Source organism: Sphaeramia orbicularis, chromosome 4 (genome assembly GCF_902148855.1).
Source record: "Sphaeramia orbicularis chromosome 4, fSphaOr1.1, whole genome shotgun sequence".
NCBI classification, from domain to species: Eukaryota; Metazoa; Chordata; class Actinopteri; order Kurtiformes; family Apogonidae; genus Sphaeramia; species Sphaeramia orbicularis.
Window position 1 is genome coordinate 6,612,283 of NC_043960.1, and position 12,802 is coordinate 6,625,084.

A 12,802-nucleotide genomic window follows, 5' to 3' on the forward strand; every position below is an offset into this window, starting at 1 on the left:
AACAGAATCACAGCTAAAACATATAAAAACCGTTATTGCGGACAGACACAAATACGCACTTGTAAAACAGAGTACTGTATCAGAAAAATAATAATTATAAAAGTGCTGGGGGGTAGAACAAGTTATTGCACATTCGATTAAAGTACTGAGTAGATAATAATACAGAATTTTATTTTGGTTTGGATTATGGTGATGTTTTGTATATGAATGCCTCAGCCAAATGTTTGCAGTCGTTAAACACTGTTTACCATTGTGCACTACGCGCTTTTACTGGTTGTAATCGTCTCACTCATCACTGTGAACTCTATGCAAAAGCTGAGTGGCCATCTTTGAATTCATGAAGGTTGACCCATTGGTTAACCTTAACTTACAAAGCTCTTCTAGATATGGTTCTGTCATACCTATCCCCTTTTCTCCAAAGATCAACCAGTCAATATTCTTTACGGACTTGTGGTTGGTATTATTTGAATGTACCCAAAGTTAGAACTGAATTAGGGAAGCGAGCTTTTAGCTTTGCCGCCCCCTCGGGATGTAACGATTACCAGTATAACAATAAACAGTGGTAAAATTGCCAACAGTTAGTATTACTGTTTAAATTCTAATTATCATGATAACCGTGTTTGATTACCGCAGTTTTCTGGAGAAAATGCCTATGTAAAGATCTGCTTTTATGTCAAATATCTGAGTATAGTTTTTATTTATTACAATTTTAATTTTCTATACCTAATATTTGGAACCAATGTTCACTTTTAAAGTCTTTGAAAAGGTTCGTTAAGCATCTGTGTGTTATTTATGCAATAAATTATATCCATTTTACAAATTGGATTTTATATATATTTTTTGTGTGTTTTCTGGCCTTTTATGTTGATATAGTAGGTTAAAGTGAAAAAAATAATAGGCAGATGAGATAGATGAAGTTGTGCTGAAAAAAAAAAAAGATACCAAACATGGGTATAGGAAACATTTCTGTATATAATATATAAAGGCAAAATCAAAAGGACTAAAAAACGGCCAAAATAGGCTCAGACCCCTAAGGGTTAATACTTGAATGTTTCTGCCAACAGAAAGTCCATTGTGCCAATTATTATTATTTTTGTTGTTGTTGTTTTTCAGTGTCTGTATAAGTACTTTTTGAACATTTTGAGTACCATTTCAACAATACCGCGATAATAATGATAACCGTGATAATTTTGGTCACAATAACCATGATATGACATGTTCATATCATTACATCCCTCCCGCCTCCTTTGCCTGGAACACACTTCAAAGTGGAGCTGAAAATAACAGAACTCATGTCATTTTAAGCTTTTCGCTCCATCTTACGGACAAGACAGCGAGATTTAATCGGACAGTGCCTGTGTTTTTAAATTGCTGTGACCTCAACAAAATTTTTGCACTTTATTAACTGCACTTTAAAAAAAAAAAAAAAAGAACTGTCTCACTTTTCTGTTATCACAATATTATTACTGTTTATTTTAATGTATTGTTACTACCTGTCTGTACAACCTGTTTTCTTTCTTGGCGTGTGCTTCTGACCTCTTGGCCAGGTCACCCTTGTAAAGGAGATCTCGATCTCAATGGGATTTTATCTGGTTAACCTCCTGAGACCCAGGAAATGTCAGCAAAGTACAAGCTTTTTTTGTTTTTTATTAAATAAGTGCCTGTGTTGGAAACATCATGATGCAACATTTTTTTCCGATGCAGTTTTTAAAATTTCCATGGAATGTACTTTGTGGTGGACAGTTTTCTTTTCTTTTTTTTTTTTTTGTTGTATAAAGTTACGAAACTCCTGTCCACAAATGTGGACAGAAAACCCATAGCTGGGTCTGAGGAGGTTAAATAAAGGTCTAATAAATAAATAACCAACTTAAAATCCTCTGTCAAAACAGCTGTAATTGTAAGTGCACATTATACATCTCTACACATAGTGCGTCAAGACAGATCTATTCATGTTGGCCTTAGTCATCCCATTTTTTCCCCTCAGACGGAGCCATAAGACCCTCATAAAATCCCACTGGCAGCCGTTTAGTCTTACCCGCTGCAGTTTGAGGTCACTATTGTCAGTTTATCAGCATCACTGTTGATCAATATGCGATCTTGTCTGTGGAGTGGAAGCTCTGTCATCACCGGGGCTTTTCTGGAGACGGACCACAGTCTTGATGATCCAGAACGACTCACTCAGCCCTGCCAAACAAATAAAGTAAAAAATAAAAAACAAAAATTGCCCACGGAAATCTTTACCTAACAAAGGAGCTGTGTGCCACATGGGAGACTTTTGGAAGGTACCACAAATTTCTTCTCTCTGTTCCTGCGAATGCATGTGCTTTCCATTGTAAGAAAATGAGAGGCGGCGGTGGTTAGAGCGGGGACAGATCGAGAGGAGAGGGGTCTGGGTTACATTAACAGTGGAGTCACAGAGCTTGGCCTGGGCCAGGGGATGAATGCACTTATAAACACACACACATAAACACTTTGCTACCATCTTAAAATTCTCATGTGTGCCGCGCCGGGCCTTTGGCTTCTCTATTAAAATATTTTATTTATTCCGTATTTTTGGGGATAATGATGTTGCATTAATTCTCTGATTTCTTACGTGTGTGTGTGTGTTCGCTTGCATTTACCTTACAGCACTTTAAGAAGCAGAGGAGACTCATCCCAGAGAGGACGGTGTGGAAATACTTCGTCCAGCTCTGCAGTGCTCTCGAACATATGCACTCCCGGAGAGTCATGCACAGAGGTAGAACACGGACACAGGACATAACACACCTGGGAATGTTTTATAGTCATGGAAAAAACCATTAGACCACCCTTGTTTTCTTCAATTTCTTGTTAATTTTAATGCCTAGTACAACTAAAGGTACATTTGTTTGCACAAATACAGGGTGTCCCAAAAAAATGTACACACACTTTCAGTAATTGTAAAGTAGGTGTTTATTAAAATTCTTTTAATTTTCTTTTTTTTTTTCTCTTCTTTTTTCTTTTCTTTTTCTTTTTTTTCTTTTTTCTTTTTTCTCTTTTCCTTTTCTTTTTTCTTTCTTTTTTTTTTTTCCTGACTTTTTTTCTTTCTTTTTTACGGGCTCAGCTGGCTGACAGGCAGCTGTCTGTACCAATAAGGCAGCAGCCGACACCAACTGTAACTGTAAAATTATTTTAATTTTCAAAATGTAATGGAATTTACAAACATCGTTTTATTGTATTGTCACCGCCTGTTCTCAAACTGACGTCTGTTCTGGTCCAGACGCTGCTGACAACGCCAAGCAATGGAAATTGTCTCTGCACTTCAACTGCGTTTTCATACTTCCAGTAGCATTTTAGAATGAATTTTCTTTCTTCAAAGTTTAGTCCGGCTGCCATCATTAATTCCAATGGATTTAATCTGCAAAGCAAAAACAAACAATTGAGTTATCAGCTGCTAAAGTGTGTGTACATTTTTTGGGACACCCTGAATAGTGATAACAACAAAAACAGCTCAAAAGAGTTAAATTTCAGAGCTGATGTCTGTCCATTTTCCATGTTTTCTTGATCATAACCAAAATCACTTCAGTTCTTCCATCAATATCTATGGCATTGTACTGACAAAAACAGTGCTTTTAGGCATTCCATGTTTTCTTTTCTGTCTGTTTTAGTCACATGATACACACAGGAGTTAGGACTTGATTGCATAACCATTGTTTTTGATGACTTTTGATGGGCTAATAATTTTTTCCGTGACTGTATATACATAATTGTCATTACTCTCTCAGTTCACCTGTAAAAATACACCTGATGAAACTCGCATAAACAGCTTATTTCACTTTAAATCTCCCAAACAGCCATCAGTGACGTAAAATATCTACAGATCTAAAGTTTTCAATGACTTATTAACCAGTAATCCTATCAATTCATGTAAATAATTGGTGTAAAATGCAGTAACTCATCGTTTCATGGTCATCAGATATGTCCCATTTGGACGTTGAGACGCTCCATAGTTACCGTGGAAACACAGTCATCTTCTACAACATTGATTCACCAGTAAAACCCATGGAGTTTCGTCAATGTCGGCGGTTGTAGACACTTATTTTTACATTTAGTCAGTAATGATAATGATAATAACCAAAAGCACTTCAGTTCTTCCATCAATATCTATGGCATTGTACTGACAAAAACAGTGCTTTTAGACATTCCATGTTTTCTTTTCTGTCTGTTTTAGTCGCATGATACACACAGGAGTTAGTACTTGATTGCATAACCATTGTATTTGATGACTTTTGATGGGCTTATAATTTTTTCCGTGACTGTATGTTAATGGAACTGTGATGATTGTTCAGTTAATCCATAAGTCGTCAACTAGTTAACTATTCTGATGATCAACGAATCAGTTTGAGTAACATTTTAAGAAAACATGCCTGAATTTTCTAACGTCAGCTTGTTAAAAGTGAATATTTTCTCCCGTCTTTCCCTATCTGTGACAATAACCTAAACAGATTTTTTTTGTTTTGGACCAAACAAGGTGTTTGAGTTCATCACCTTTGGCTTTCAGAAACAATTTGTCACCATTTTATTATCGTTGAAACAATTAGCTGTAGTTTGTTGCAGCCTGCTTTTCTGAAAAAAAAAAAAAAAAGAGCAAATAAAAGTGGGATACAGGAATAATTTAGGTAATATTAGATCATAATACTCATGACCAATAACAACACACTTTGGCTATGTTCAGACAGCAGGTCTTAATGCACGATTCAGTGTTTTTGGTGAAATCCGATTTTTTTTGTGTAGTCATTCATATTCCGCATCAGTTTTGACTATGAACTGAATGCGATGCTGAAGTGACCCGTGTGCACAAAAGAGGTCCTGACGTAATACGCGACCTCGCACATACAGGCACCCACTGTGTTTACAGAAGTCATTTTTCCCACTACTCCTCCTCTTGGAACGCAGAATTGTGATGTTTGTCGCATTTCTTTTTAAATTTTTTGTTAAATTTAATTTTGTTCTTATTGAAGCGTAAGAGACACAACATCTTCCAGTCACATTAATCTGTTACATAATCCTCACAGTGTACATATTTACCTCCGCTAAGGAGGTTATGTTTTTGCCAGGGTTTGTTTGTTTGTTTGTTTGTTTGTTTGTTTGTCTGTCTGTCTGTCTGTTTGTCTGTCCGTTAGTGTGCAACATAACTCAAAAAGTTATGGACAGATTTTGATGAAATTTTCAGGGTTTGTTGGAAATGGGATAAGGAAGAAATGATTAAATTTTGGTGGTGATCGGGGGTGGGGGGGCCCACGGGGGGGCCCATTTCCAACAAACCCTGAAAATTTCATCAAAATCTGTCCATAACTTTTTGAGTTATGTTGCACACTAACGGACAGACAGACAGACAGACAGACAGACAGACAGACAGACAGACAGACAGACAGACAGACAGACAGACAGACAGACAAACCAACCCTGGCAAAAACATAACCTCCTTGGCGTGGGGGGGCCCACGGGGGGGGCCACTGATCAGCCTTGGCAGAGGTCTGCGCTCTCCGAGTGCTTCTAGTTTAAAACGCATTCTCCATCAAACAAGGTACAGTGAGGCTAAAGGAGGCCTTACACTGTGCGAGTTTAGAGACGATTTCTCACTCGTGCGACTCTTTCTGGGATCGGGCCAGATGTGCCTCTAATCGTGTGTCGTGCTTCGTGCAGTGTACATGGGGTAAAGAGAAGCGATTAGCACCTCACGACCACCTCACGACCAGCAATCGTGTGTTCGCAAGGAAAACGGAGCTGTTTGAAATCCTGCTCGCTCCTCGTGAGTGTATCGTACTGTCAAAGCAGTGCCACGAACCGATGAGCCTCAAATTCTCACACTGTGCATGCGCGAACACAGACGGGTACAGTAGCGTACAAGCTGACAGTAGCTAGCTGTTGTCCTAGTGCAGTTTAGCTTTTGCAGCTTACCTCTAGTTCCTGCTATAGGATGACAGCCCATACTGTCCACGTCTGGCCAACCAATTCCTGCACCAAACACATTGTTGTCTTTTCTTCTTTTTTGATTCCCCGCAGATAATGGCACATATTACCAAAGCAGCTCGTTGGTTTTTGTTTAGCACTACCATTTCGTGGCTCACGCCAATGCACAATCGTCTATGCACTTTCTCGGATTCCTTGGTATTTTAACGTTGTATTTCTGGATACAACACTCAAACGTGTTGTGCGTCCTGTGGTGTGTGGTCCTACAGTGTGAGCAGTCAGGTCGCATACGAGCGTCGGTCCGTGCAGTGTGAGAACAGGAATCGTGAGCCTGACTGTACGACTGATTCGCACAGTTTGAGATGGAGCTGCGTGCAACGATCGAAATAATCGCACAGTGTATGGCCGCCTTAATACATTTCTGGTTGTCTCTGTCCCACTTTCTTAGGGATTAGAACTGAATTTTTTTTCCTCTTTTTCTTCAAACATCCAGAGAGAACAGCATGGACATATCTAGCTTTGTAATATTCGATAGAAAAGAAAGATTACGAGCGATATTAATACAGAATGAAAATAAATAGTAAAAAAGGACAAATTAGATCGAATAGTCTCCTTTTATATCACCAAGGTAATGTTTGTCGCATTTCAATGATGTAAAGGTCGGATAAATGCGACCTGGCCGTTCAGACTGAAGTTGGATGATGAAATTTCAGATACGTATTTAGGACCACATATGAAAGTGAAAAAATCAGATTTGTGCTGTTCGAACTGTCTTTAACAGATCGGATACAGGTCACATATGGGCAAAAAAATCGGATTTGGGCCACATTTGTCTACAGTCTGAATGTAACCTAAGTCTCTCTGTGTATATCTGTGTTATATAGTAAAATAAAATACATTTACATATGTTTCAGTGCAGCCATATGGTTTCCTAACTCACAGTAACTTCCACTATAACTTCTTTGCAAGTTAACTTTCATCATGTACGAAACTAAACTGAACCAGTGGATGTTCAGGAGTTGGAAATGAATCCTCAGAAACAGTCACGAAATGGTAAAATGTTATTACACTGAATTATACACATTTTCTAAATAATGAATAAAACATGCAGTAGATTTTCTCTAAAGCCTTGAAAATGAAAATGAATACATATATATGGTCAGGATTTCACCGTGGCTTTTCTTTAGTGCAGCTCCTGTTGCCTACGACAGGAGACTTAACCGTAGGTGTTGAACAACACACAGACCAGAGAACACAGTGTTAATGGGCCCACATGCTTCCAATAGGGCCCAGTCGGATCAGGTCCCGGTTTCACGCGCACATACACACATACGCAGCTACAGGTGATGCACTTCCGTCGGACTGGCTGTGATTAGGGCGCAGGGACACTAATGAACCCTGAGCTCTGAGTTTTAATGACCACTTAGCAGACACGGCCCATTCAAAGGCTGGTTACAATTATACGGGAGCAGTAAATTTCAAAAGCCGATGCGAGTCACATTAACATTACTTAGAGGAAAAAAAAAAAAGCAACAGAAAACGGCCCTAATGACCATGTTACCTGTAATGAGTATTTCCAATAATACACTACAATAATCCACCAGTTTTGCTGTTTGATGTTTAGTGATCCAGATTTATTTAATTAGGTATTTATTACTTTGACTTGGATGTCCACTTCAACAGTTATCTGGTTTCTAATAAAGTCAATCCTAGATAGTTTCCAACATGTGTAATGTAATCACTGTGTACAAATGTTCTGAGGGGAAGGAAGGCATATACTGACTCATTAATTAGCTGATTTGCCTTTTCTTCCAACTGTTTGTATTACACCAACCTTTAAATCGATCTCTGTAATCTACTTCATCCTCAGTCCGTACTTTTGACTCTCTTTTTTATAATCGTTTTTCACATTTCCTTCCAGATATCAAGCCCGCCAATGTATTCATCACAGCCACGGGGGTAGTGAAACTAGGAGACTTGGGACTGGGACGGTTCTTCAGCTCCAAAACCACCGCCGCTCACTCACTAGGTAATTTATAACAGTCCTCACAACACAAACGCAGACACACACCAGCCCATAGTAATCACCCCGAGCTGGATGTGTTTCATTAGTCCGGGCGAACCCAAAGCCATGTGTCATGTAGTCAGGCTGCCTGGGCCGGGGCTCTACCCGTCCCCTCATAGGCCATTTAGCCACTTCCTGTTGCCATGACCTTTAACCCCAACGCAGATGAAGACGCCCCGCTCCGTTTGTGGCTGCGCGCCGTAAAACGAGCCGGCCTACTTTACAATAAGGGTTCTTATTGGCATCGATGGGTGTGTGTTTGTCACTTGGAGGAAATAATATCATATAACACCACTTTTCTTTAAAGAAGGTGAGAATTGTAGCTGCGCCACAATAATTAACACAGATCCTTTTAGCCTAATTTAAGACTTAACTATGTGCGAATGGTACCATGTGTTTAAAATTGTTTTTCTGTCTTGAATGTAAATTTTTTTGATGACTTTAAGGGATTCGCTACACATTTAGTGAAGATGATAAATTACAAGAGGAGTTCCTCGGTTCAAGTCAGTGAGTTCAAGGTCAAGTATGGAAAAGTATGGAATTTGATTTTATAAATTTCCAGGTCTGGAAAAGTATGGAAAATGGAAACAAACGTAAAGAAAAATATTCATGTTTCCGAGACTGTTAACATTGTTCCATTTTGTAAAACATAAAATTATGAATTAGAGCGGCACTATATATCATTAGAGCATTGTCATCGCAATGTACGCGTGCGTAATAGTCACATTGCAGATTCTGCAATGTAGGAGGCAAATCATCTAATTTCAACCTGAGTACCTGACGCACACTGGGCACAGCCATCCGCCAAGCAGACCACGTGCCTGCACGTGCAGTGAGTCGCTGGTAACAACATTGAAAAATGAGCAACGATCAAGAGAAAATCACTGAAAACAAAGACTTGGTGCAAAAAAGAAAAGCAACATCAGTTATCTGGAATTATTTTGGCTACAAGAAGAATGATACTGAAACATGCGTTCTGCGTCGATGGTATCTTCCACCTGTTGCCACAACTAATTTGTTTGACCATTTACGCTGGCACCATACAGTGATTATATCCTCCTGAATATTTTTTCATATCGCAATATACATTGCAGGGTGAAATAAAATCACAATGTCAATTTTTTTCCAATATTGTGCAGCCCTATCATGAATATCTAAAAAAAATAAATGGATCGATCTGTTTTCTTAAGGCCCTTGCTAGCTAAAATGTGAGAGCACATACAGTAGGCAACACATCCCAGAAAAAATTTGAGCAGATTGACAAGTTGAATGCCCCGCCTTCTGCTCTTATCCTCCTCCAACCCATTTTAAGGCCCGCCCAGGTGTCATCAAGTTTCACTGCTGCTTCGACAGACAGGTGATGTCCACACACTTTTTGTAAGCGAGCTATTCAACATGCATTATACGATTGTTGGCAGAACTCATAACGGGTAGATGTAAATTCTCTGACGACTGGCTCATAAATACCAAATATAAAGACTGGTTGGAATTAGTTTTACCAAGACATCTGGAAATTACGGTCTGGAAAAAGTATGGGATTTAGAAATTTCAAATGTGTATTTATAGAGCACATTTACAACAACACAAAGTGTCCAAAGCGCTGTACAAGGTTATAGGTAAAAATATAAGATATTTTAAATTTAGGACAAATATATAGCTATAGAAGATAAGATATACTGTAACTGATACAACAGATGCACAATAATAGGATAAATAGTGTCTAAAAACACAACCAGAAGATAAAACAAATAAGTCACACACTTGTAATAAAAGCCAGTGCAAATAGGTGCATCTTTAAAAGAGGTTTAAAGTGTTCGGTGGACTGTGTACATGTGATACAGTGAGACCTGTAGCTTGTTTTTACTGTAGATAGGACAGAAGTTCCCCTTTTCACCTTTATCTTTACTTAAAATGCTGTGTTAAGGCTCTCGTAAATAGATCTCTAATATCTAATAGTATCTCTAATAGAACTAGTTAAATATCCAGAATTATACAGAATACATGGCAGTGGAGACGGTTTCACTGATTTCATCTTGGCCTTTTTGTGTACATGAAGGTGTTACTGTACGCAACATCCCTGCGTCAAGCTTCCTTAAGAATTGGGAAAATGTATGAAAAAAAAAAAAAAAGGATTCCAGACAAATAAAAATGGTGTCATTCGCGCCGTCTCACTTCCCTATGCCAAGCTGTTATTACCAAAACAGCATGCTATTCTCAGCCCCTGTACAGCAGCAGCATAGCCTTTGAGAAAGTGTGAATCACATGATCAACTCAACAGAAGCCCTATCAACTAAGCAGCCTTCACTGCCAGCAGAGCGAGGTGAAAGCGTCTGTGATTGCTCATTAAACGTTGAATCCACAGCACCCTCTTTAGGCTGACAGAGGATCGGCAGAACACGAGCACTAGGGTCAACCGGAATGATCATATCAGCATTTTAAGGTAATGTACAGTCGGTAAAATACAGAAAATAAAATGTAGCTTCCCTCCAGTGTTTTGTACTTTTTGTTTTAAACGGTTAAAGTTGGCTCAGTGATTATAGCTCACCACAAAGAAGGGAAGTATACTTGAGTTTTTAAGTATAGTTTGGAATCCACAGCTGTTTTAAATCCTGTAAGAATCTGTATAAGGTCTTGAATTAAGTGGATCATCTTGCACTAAAGAAGTAGGTGATGTCTCCAGGAGAGCGTGACCTATCCACACCGAGCACTCTGGCTTTCCCCTTGCCATTTCCCCTTCATCTTTCATTCTCACCTGTCCCTCTCTTCTTCTCAGCGTCTCTATTTCACTTGTCTCATCTCTCGTCTCCTCTGTCCTCCCGTCTCCGGAGCCTTGACTTTTAGCAAAAAACCAAGACAAAGGTGACGGGTTGAAGGACAGAGATCGGGGAGGTGTGAGAAAAGTAGAATGGGGGGAAAAAAAAAAAAGAGAGGGCTGTGCAAGGAAAGGAGAAAGCAATATGTCAGGAAAAGAAAAAGGTGCGTACGAAATAGAAGAACGGGTGACAAAGAAACAGAAAAAGAAAGGTAGAATGTGCCTCGTGAGCGAGTAGAGAAATATGGCAGAGTGACACAGGAAAAAAAGAGGAGAAAAAAAGATAGCAGAGAGCAAGAAAAAAGTTAGAGGGAGCAGAGTAAGAGGAAAGAATATGACAACATGACAGAAAAATGGAGGAGAAAAAGGAAAGCAAGAATGAGAGAGAAGGATAGAAAAGATGTGTGTGTGTGTGTGTGTGTGTATTTGTGTGTGTGTGTGTGTGTGTGTGTGCGTGTGTGTGTGTGTGCATGCTCGCAATCCCGTGCCAGCGTGGGTCTGTAATGAGCCCAGCCACCCAGCTGAACAGTGGAGCTGGGTGGTGGAGCTGAGATGGAAGTCCAGGCATACAGGCTGTCAGCTCCCAGGCTTTCAACTCAGCCGCTCAGCAGCCCGCAGTCACACACACACACACACACACACACACACACTTTTTTTTTTTGGTCTCTCACACACTCTTGCACATGCACATACTCAGTCACACACGCACTATTTGTCTCCTGTACAGATATATGGATTTATAGAAATGCATGTGCATATCTACAGCATATAGGCGGTTATCTCGCACAGCCACGTAGATCTGCAAGCAGACAGAAATACACACCGACAGACGCAAACTCACTCGTGCATATAGATCCAAACTCCAGGAAATTACAGTCAACTTAGTCAAAGGACACCCACTGTATTTGTAAGTTTTTCAGTGCTGAAGAGCAGTAGGTAGGTTTATGGCAAGGGTTTAATAAAAGAGGAAAAAGAAATAAAATGATGGTTGTAATGGAAACGCTGAGGAATGACAGACTAGCCAAGTGGCAGTAATAAGTAGTATAATATACCTGCAATTAGCACTCGTAATGAGAAAGGTGTTAACGATGAGGAAGAGGAAAAGAGAAGAGAAGGGGAAAACAAGATGGAAACCGAAAGACCTCAGGGAGGCCGACGTTGGAAATAATTATGACGATTTAAACATGTACATAAGGAAATGGTTATCTTATTAAGGCAAGCAAGCAAGTGGTGCAAAAGAGAATGTGTAATTGGTATATAAGGGAATACAGGGAGAGCTCTGTGATGGTGGTGATTCCATTCTGGCTATGACACTGCCTCCGGTTTTACGTCTTATCAGTTAAAACGTGATGGAGCTGAAGTTTCCAAACTCCTGCCCCGGGCCCGACAGACGTTCAGTCATAGCTTTTGGAATTCCAACAAAATCTGCTGGAAACACAGAAATGTAAAAGTCGTATTAGAGCGCAAATTAGAGGAGGCTTCCACCATGAATGGGAACCCCGTATCAAAAAGCTGCGCAGTGCTTCGTTATAACTTTAGGTTTTAAGTGTTAATAAGGCGATCGCAGTTAGTTGGCGCAGACAGATCAATACGTTTATGTGAAACAAGCCCAGTTTTGGTTCGTTTAACAGCGCATTTAACTGGGGTTTAGAAGTTAGGGCTTTATACTGCGTGGCATCTCACCTCCTATACAACAACGCTTATCCTGTTTTGCAAAAAATACAGTGTTGTCATATCCATTCATAATAATGGAAATCAATCCCAACATGACTTTCAATTTATTTGCATGAATAAGTAATGTGCCCTTAATTTAGCATGCTGCAGGAGCCCGAGCCCAGTGCTGCTGCTTTTTATGCAACTATTAGCATAAGAGAGGCTGATTCTTTTTAATCAACTAATAATGAATGTTAGGGGAGCTTGTTCAGACCGCACCATGAGACCTCACACACCCACACCCACACACACACACACACACACACACACACACACACACA

General features: G+C 39.6%; 1 protein-coding gene across 1 annotated transcript in view; it reads left to right on the forward strand.

Annotated features, from left to right (window-relative positions):
- Positions 1-12,802, forward strand: part of nek7 (NIMA-related kinase 7) — a 105,234-nt gene that overhangs the window by 54,240 nt on the left and 38,192 nt on the right. Inside the window, exons 6-7 of the mRNA XM_030132899.1 lie at positions 2,629-2,737; positions 7,853-7,960. Coding sequence (XP_029988759.1) covers positions 2,629-2,737; positions 7,853-7,960 — 217 coding nt within the window. The remainder of the gene's footprint in view (positions 1-2,628; positions 2,738-7,852; positions 7,961-12,802) is intronic.